The sequence below is a fragment of the Lactuca serriola genome, chromosome 9, assembly GCF_051521515.1.
Source record: "Lactuca serriola cultivar US96UC23 chromosome 9, Lser_US96UC23_V15, whole genome shotgun sequence".
NCBI classification, from domain to species: Eukaryota; Viridiplantae; Streptophyta; class Magnoliopsida; order Asterales; family Asteraceae; genus Lactuca; species Lactuca serriola.
Window position 1 is genome coordinate 121,233,464 of NC_136416.1, and position 8,059 is coordinate 121,241,522.

Here is an 8,059-nt window from a genome sequence, read left to right on the forward strand (position 1 = left end):
CACCTCGCTGTTAGCTACAGCCGGACCGGCAGGTCTGCGGGTGACAAATGTCATATTCTTTTCGACGTCTACAATACGTCGCGGTTAACCGGTCCAATTAGTATGGTCGTAAAACTCACAATAGATAACAACGATTTATATACGTAGTAATAAACTTTTCATGAACAAATCTCAAAGGATCTAACTATGTGATTATCCAATGTATACTTTAGGGTTAGGTAAAATTGAAGTCTGATAGACAGTGGAATGTGTGCTTTCCGCCTCATTTCCTGTTCCTTGTTTGATTGTGCTCTTAGGGCAGATTCACCCATTCAACTGTCTATTTGATCTCAGTTATATGCAACTCGTATGTATTAGGTAATCATAGGAGGGTAGTATCGTCGTATCAGGTATCCAGAACAACCAAGTCTTTATTCAGTTTAACATATCAACAAAACTAGACATCATTGTAGTAAGTACAGGAAGTATACTTGTGCTTTTCAAACTTAGAACAACATGGACATCCAGTCGGTTTTTATAGAAAATATAGGATTTTCTATGGCAAACATCAATCTTTTAAGGTAAACAATTTTCGATTGAACTTTCTGGAAACAATAGCATTTTTACCCAAAAAAATGTTCCACAATTGAGTTAGTGAAACTAGAATACCTTAGTTTATACATCAGGGTTATATATAATTAATATCTGATAGACAGTTGGATGTGTGTTTTCCGCCTTACTTCCTGTTCCTTGTTTGGTTGTGGGCTTAGGGCAGATTCATCCATTTAATTGTCCGTTCGATATTGGATTATATATAGCTAGTATAAACTAAGTGATTATAGAAGGAACTATTGTGGTTACCATTTTTACTAAAGGAAATATATGATTTTCTTAAAGAATGTTTTCATCAAATATAAAGAACTATTACAGTTAACCCCGTAAGTACCAAATGAATACACCAGGGTTATATAAAATGACGATCTAACAAACAATAGAATGTGTGACTTCCGCCTCATTTCCTGTTCCTTGTTTGATTGTGGGCTTAAGGCAGATTCACACAGTCGATTGTCTGTTTACTCTGGATTGTATATAACTTGTATCCATTTAGTACTCATAGAAGGAATTGTAGAGTCATTTTTGCTTATCATTCATCACATCAGAAAATATAGGATTTTTTGGAGGAACAGACGAACTTTTCTAAATAATTTACAATTTACTTTTCATCACTTAAATACTTATGAACTCACCAGCTTAAATGTTGATATACTCTTTCAAAATAACTTGTATTCTCAGGAAACTAGTAGACACGTACGTGCACTGGGATTTAGAAGATGGAGTATCGTAGCTTCTTGTCTTGTTTTGTTATTTACTATTTGAGTCAATCTTTTGTGAATCACATACGTTGTAAACACTTTAATATTAATGCAATGGTTGTTTGTTACTTTGATTAATATGATGCATGTGTTGTGATACTAAACATAACGTCCTCTGCCCTATAACGTTTCTGCCGTTCCGGTCTGGGGGTGTGACAGATTATTTGACAAATACAACTGGTGGTGGGTAGAGAATGGTTATGGTGGTCAAGGATTTACTCCAACTTTGTTAAGCGGACTTGAAAAGCCAAATTCTGTTGCTAAAATAGAACTATCTTGTTGCATTGCCCGATTTCAAACCCATGTTCTTGTTGACATTTTGACGTAGAAGGTGTGATGTGTAATGTAGAACAACATATCTTTCCACAAGACTTAGTAAGGACCGTGTGTAGTTGAATATGTCATATAAGCATTGCACAAATCATTTTTTCTTTGTCAAGCATTTCATCGAACACTTGAGGTGCGTAGCTCATCTTCTTCACATGTTAGCCTGTTTGAAGTACCATGGCTTGAATAACACGCAAAATCATGACTACTTGAAACTAGGTGTAGGTTTAGGACCATTTGAAACCGAATAATATACAATCAGATAAACTTTAACAACTTTAGGTATGTACTAGGGGTAGTAAGAAGAGGAAGAGCATGTAGAGTTCCATGGAATTAGAGAGGTGATAAACCTATTCTTTCTTATTGCCTTAGCGTGCCTCCTTTTTTTTTTTTTTTTTTTTTTTTTTTTTTTTTTTTGAGGTGCTATTAGGAATGGTAGAGGTTGTCAGCGGTGGAAGGAAATATGGGATTAGAGCTTTCTGTCGGGAGGGAGGGAGAGAGAGAGAGAGTGAGAGAGAGAGAGAGATTAATGGATGAGGTGGCAGTGAGTGACATAATTAATCTACCGATTAAGAAATGATTAGAAAAGGGTTTATCGGGTGACCCTTCATTTTTTTAAAAGGAGCTTTTAAACCCTAAAAACATGAATTTGTACCTTTAGAATGCGCAAAAAAAAAAACCCAAACAAAAATAACCTTTTAAACCAAAACACTTAAATTTGTAGATATTTCCTAAAGTTCTAAATAACGTAAAGCGTGACTTGTTAGCTATGTCAAACTTCAAGCTTTTTCGAGCTTTGGCGAGCCATGTCGTTTGTAAGACGTTACTTAACGTGACAATTTTGTATATAATTAATATTTTTATATGTATTTTCAACTATTATTTTAAGATAAGTATCGTAGACGAAGAAAAATAGGAGTACCGTTGATTTCATTTTTTTGGTTAAATTTGGATTTTTCACTATTGATCAAATAAAAATTTGTCTTTTATAGTGTGATGCACTGACACTAGAGTGCAGACCATTCAAACTTCGAACATTGAACGGAGGTGCGAACTGCGAAGATCAAAGCGACTCGATTTCACCAACTCCTGACTAAATTTGTGGTTTTTTGCGGCTTTTCCTTCTCTAAACCTAGTGTGGAAAAATAACAGTTGTTTCACTGACGCAGCAAGAGAAAGGAAGAGTGCCATTTAAGGGTTTCCACAGGTATTCTTTGTTCTCTCTTTTGGCCCACTTCAATTAGGGTTTCTGTTCTATTCTACTTCTTTTACTATGTTATTTTGTTACATTTCATGGCGTAGCTGTATATTCATTACATATGTACTCGCTTTGTTATATGAAAATCTTTCTGCATTACTACGGAATTAAGGAATGTGATTGGTTGTGATCTTTGTTCCCTTTTGCGTTTGTTCATTAATAATTTGTCTCACTGAAGTGGTGTCTTTTCTTTGTTAGGTTAACTTGACTTTGCGTAACTTGAACATCATATGAGCAACTGTTACTTTGTTCTTCTCTTTCAACCAAACACTCAAGAAACTTACCTTGTATGAAGTTCCAAATACTCGTGTTCCCCCTGTTTTATATAATTTTCTTCCATGGTAGGGTATTGTGTTTTTTTTGCTCTCGTTCTGTTCTTATGGTAATTAGATTTGTGTCATATCATGCTAATTGTAGATTAAGCATGGCAACTTGAGAGACTTGAAAAGTAATTCCTAGTTAGGCTGAAGCTGATAGTATATCAAAGACCAAACTCTTTATGGCGTCTTGATTAAAGTTCAAAAACAGGTTTTAACTTAAGCACATCAGTCATGTGATATGTTTTGATTCTTTTTTCGTTTGTGATATTTTACATGTGTAGATGGTTGCATATTTCGTGGGCCATATGATATTGTCTTCAAAGACATGCCATCATCTTCTTCTGCCATGTACCAAACTGATGAAAAGCTTTGTTGCTTGTTTCTTTCCCATTTTTCAAGTTTGGGAAACAGAAAGCCAACATGTTTTTTTTTTCTTGTGGCCAAATCTTTGTATCTAAATCAGATGTCATTCTGAAAAACCACACATTAACATGACACTTAATACTCAGCAAGTGACCCTAAACATGATATTTGCCTAGATTGATGCCAGCAATCGAATTGTATTCAAGAAGATTGCAACATCCTTTGGGAATATGTGTGGATTTGCGTTCTTTTCATTTTGCCAAACTAAAATACGTCTTATGAAGCTAATTGTGAATACCATAGTCACAGAAGCAGTCACTAAAACTTCTTGAGATAGTTATTATGAGCACTCAAAGGTTTGCAAGGTTAATAAACATCTTCACATGGTTCAAGTGGATGCTTATTGTGATCAAGAACTCCATATGATATCCCCAATTGTATTAGTAGTCTATCCAACCTTTTGGACTTGGATTCTTTAGGGGTAAGTGGCCCCACCAATTGGGGTTTTGAGATCATCAATTGTGAAGTGGTCTCTTTCCTTTTTGTTTAACTTCGGGTCTCCGGTTGATTCAAATATGTCTTTAGCTAAAGTTTGGACGCCTTTGTGGAAAAAAATTAGTTCTAAACTCTTCATTTTGAAGCCCACACTTGATGTATTAGGACACCCTTTACCTTTAGATGAGGTATATAAACTAATAAAATATAATTATATTGGTACTTGGTATGTATTACATCAGCAATGTTTTTCTTTCTTGTTTTCCCTGATTCCTACTTCAACCCAGAGCTGGATTATCATATTCTCATTTATGTATATATATTTTCTAATGCTCTGGAAGTTTTGATTCGACATAATTACTTGTTAGCTATTATGTTGATGTTAAATTTACTTATCTGATTTTGATGCATGTTATTTGAGCCTAACCTGTTCTCACCCATCCCGGTTTTTCCACCTCAATTATTTGCAATAGAGTATGCTCTTGATTTTCCCTGAACATACATGATAACACCCACATATCCATTTATGATTTTGAGGTTGTTTTGGTATTCCAGGCTATACTTGATTTTGGTAAAAAGCATAGAATCATACTCAAAAGGTGAGTCCATGAGTGGTAAACGCAGAAGGTATGAATCTTCATGGGACATGAAACAAGACAAAATCCCTCCACCAGAATCCAATGATTCTAGGAGGCCATCTTGGGAAGGAAACAGAAAAGTGCCCAGATATGATGACATCAGCAGAGACAACAAACATAGGACTTTTGATAATGAATGGGGAAAACAACATACCACATACAGGTTTGTTTTTTGTTTTTTATTTTTATTTTTATTTTTTCATATCATTCATCTTTATAAGTATTGTATGTCTGTTTTCGATGAAGGGCATTTATGTCTTTTGCACACATGACCTTGTTGATGGTGAGTGTATGTGCAGGGATCGAAGCAGGAGTCCCATTCAAAGTAGGAGCAGGAGTAGAGGCAGAGAGTGGGAAAGTAGGAGGAGCCCATTTTATGATGATAGACACAAATCTAATGACTATGGAGATGATGTAAGATACAATTCAAGAGGTGATAACATGAAAGAAAGTTGGAGGCATAGATCAGATCATCTCTCTGGTGGTGGTTCCAGATACAGCAGATTCCCTCACCATAAAGATGATAGAAATCATCATCATCATCATCATGATGATGGTGATGATGACAGGTGTCGATCAAATCGAGTTACTAAAATCCAATGCAAGTTTTTTGCTGTGGGTAAATGCTATCGTGATAATTGTAAGTTTTCTCATGATGCTTCTGCTTTAGACTCACAAGATTATGATCGAAGGTCACATGACAACATTCGGGCCCACAAGAACAGCACATGGCATCATCATCATCATCATCATGATCAACAGCCACATGCATCAGATTTGTCTGAAAAGAAAAAGTCATGGGGTGGTCCTACATGGGATGATGTGGAATCAGGTGGTTTTGATGAAAACAAGAAAACAACATGGGAATGGGATTCTCATGACAAGAAAAAGTCATGGGATGAGGATGATGATGATGCATCAAACCCTAATTTAGATAGCAAAAACAGGTCATGGAATGGTCCTTCATGGGATGATGATGATCATGAAAAAACAAAGTCAAAGTCATGGAATGGTCCATCGTGGGATGATTTAGGATTAAACAGAAAAGGTTGTGAGAAAAATGATTGCTTTTTGCCTAAACAACATAATGTGGCCAATGATTCTCATATAAACAATGAGAATATAGTTTCTGAAGAAGAACCCAACAAACAAATTCTTACATCTGTAGAAGAACAAGTTGAGGAATTAGTTGGAAATCTAGCTGAGCAAGAACAAGAACATATCAACACTGAAAAAGTCGAAAAGGGTAGTATTGGAAATGATGAAAAGTCTACACAACAATGTAGGGAAATAGATACAAATCGGAGGAGTAGAGATGATGATGGAGAGAAATCCAGTGGATATGGTAATGATGTAAGAAGTAATTCTGGAGGTGATAATTTGAAAAAAGAAAGTTGGAGTCATAGACAAGATTACTCAAGATCCAGCAGCCATAATAGAAATTCAAGGAATCATTATGATGATGGTGATGATGTTAAAGATGACAGGTGTCATCAATCAAATCGAGTTACTAAAATCCAATGCAAGTTTTTTGCTTCAGGTAATTGCAAGCGTGATGATTGTAAATTTTCTCATGATGTTTCAGATGCACGGAATTATGATCGTAGGTCACATGACAACCCTCAGGCCCACAAAAAGATGACATGGCATGATGATGACTTGAAAGCATCAGATTTGTCTGAAAAGAACAAGTCATCATGGAATGGTCCTACATGGGATGATGTGGAATCAGGCAGTTTTAAGAAAACAACATGGGAATCTCAGAATTGTGATGACAAGAAAAAGTCAACAACACGGGATGACATGTCAAACCCTAATTTGGATAACAAAAACAGGTCATGGGATGATGTGGAATCAGGTGGTTTTAATGAAACCAAGAAAACAACATGGGAATCTCAGAATTGTGATGACAAGAGAAAGTCAACAACACGGGATGATATGTCAAACGTTAATTTGGATAACAAAAACAAAAACGGGTCGTGGAATGAGGTAGATGCATCAAAGTCAAATGCAAAATCAGGGAATAATATAGATGAAAAGTCAAAGTCATGGGTCAAAAAGGATAATAATAGTAATAATAATAAGATGAGAAATGAGAAGAATGATCACTTTTTGCCTCAACAACATAATGTGGTGGTGGATGATTCTGATTTAAAGAATGATAATATAGTTTCTGAAGAACCGAATCAACAGATTCTTACAACAGAGCAAAACCTCACGAATGCCATAGATTACCTTAAGTCACTTCCCAATTCTACTACACACAATCAAGAGGGTAATATTGGAAACAAGATTGAAAATGGGAAGACTCCAAAAAAGAAGCAGGAGGAACCAGTTGGAAAACGAAATGCTAAGCAAGAAGAAGAACATGAAAAGGGGAAAGAGGGTAATAATGGAAATGATGAAAAGTGTATGCGACAATTTAGGGCTGCCCTTGTGGAATTTGTGAAGGAGATTCTGAAGCCGAAATGGAAAGAAGGTAGGATGACAAGAGAGGTTTACAAAAGTGTTGTGAAGAAAGTAATTGATAAAATCACAACTACTATTCAACAAGTCCAAATCCCTAAAACACAACCAAAGATTGAGCTGTATCTCTCACACTCCAAACCCAAAATCACCAAGCTTGTGGAGGTAAGTTCTGAATACCATTTTTCATTTTTCATTTTGTATTATTATTATTAGATAAAATTTTCTCCTTTTTTCATGCAGGCATATGTTGAAAAACTAGTAAAGGCTTAGCTTAGCTAGCAAATGCTTGAGAAACGTTTTGGAATTGGATGTTGTTTTATAGGAGTAGCTTCAGAAATTAAATATGCGTGTATAGCATACCTGCAAGCAAAAAGTGTTGTTGATCGTTACAATTTGTATTTTGAATTGTGCTTTTTAGTTTGATAACCCTCAAGGTTGAAAACATGTCCTGTGCAACTAACTGCTTTTGTTTTTTATTGTTTCTAGAAAAATCTCAATTTCCGTCAAGTATTTAACCCATTTTCTAGAAAAATCTGATTTGGTGTGTAGTAAATTAGTATTTTAAATATTACGTATGTATACATAGTATGGGGCATATTATATATATTGCTAATTTTATGGGTTTATTTGTGCAGAGAAAATAATTATATTTTAATTTCCGTTCATTTGTTTTTTGGTTAAAATAAAAATGCTATAGATTAATAAATAAATAGAATTAATGAAAAAGTAGGAAAATAGCCATGGTTTAGAAGGGTTTTTATTTTTCTATTTTGATTGTGCAAATGTAATGGATTTCGTTTGAGAATAAGTACTTCATATTCATATATAAGTAAAAGA

At 35.0% G+C, this 8,059-nt stretch overlaps 1 protein-coding gene across 3 annotated transcripts; it reads left to right on the forward strand.

Annotated features, from left to right (window-relative positions):
- The first annotated feature begins 2,676 nt into the window (after window positions 1-2,676).
- On the forward strand, window positions 2,677-7,666 carry LOC145072401 (uncharacterized). Of its 3 annotated transcripts, none has more exons than XM_079018818.1 (5): window positions 2,677-2,886; window positions 3,136-3,278; window positions 4,671-4,916; window positions 5,053-7,384; window positions 7,463-7,666. In XM_079018818.1, exons 3-5 carry the CDS (start codon window positions 4,723-4,725, stop codon window positions 7,490-7,492), a joined length of 2,556 nt encoding a protein of 851 aa, XP_078874944.1. In that variant the 5' UTR covers window positions 2,677-2,886; window positions 3,136-3,278; window positions 4,671-4,722; the 3' UTR covers window positions 7,493-7,666. The 3 variants fall into 3 exon arrangements, with proteins under 3 accessions (XP_078874944.1, XP_078874945.1, XP_078874943.1); XM_079018819.1 differs by having other exon boundaries at window positions 3,136-3,224; XM_079018817.1 differs by lacking the exon at window positions 3,136-3,278.
- Window positions 7,667-8,059: the final 393 nt, after the last annotated feature.

Bases quoted from the DNA above. Each gene is read 5' to 3' on its own strand.
- LOC145072401 (XM_079018818.1), top strand. From the start codon at position 4,723: ATGAGTGGTAAACGCAGAAGGTATGAATCTTCATGGGACATGAAACAA. The intron at 4,917-5,052 runs GTTTGTTTTTTG...GTGTATGTGCAG, and splicing joins AAACAACATACCACATACAG to GGATCGAAGCAGGAGTCCCA. The intron at 7,385-7,462 runs GTAAGTTCTGAA...TTTTTCATGCAG, and splicing joins AAATCACCAAGCTTGTGGAG to GCATATGTTGAAAAACTAGT.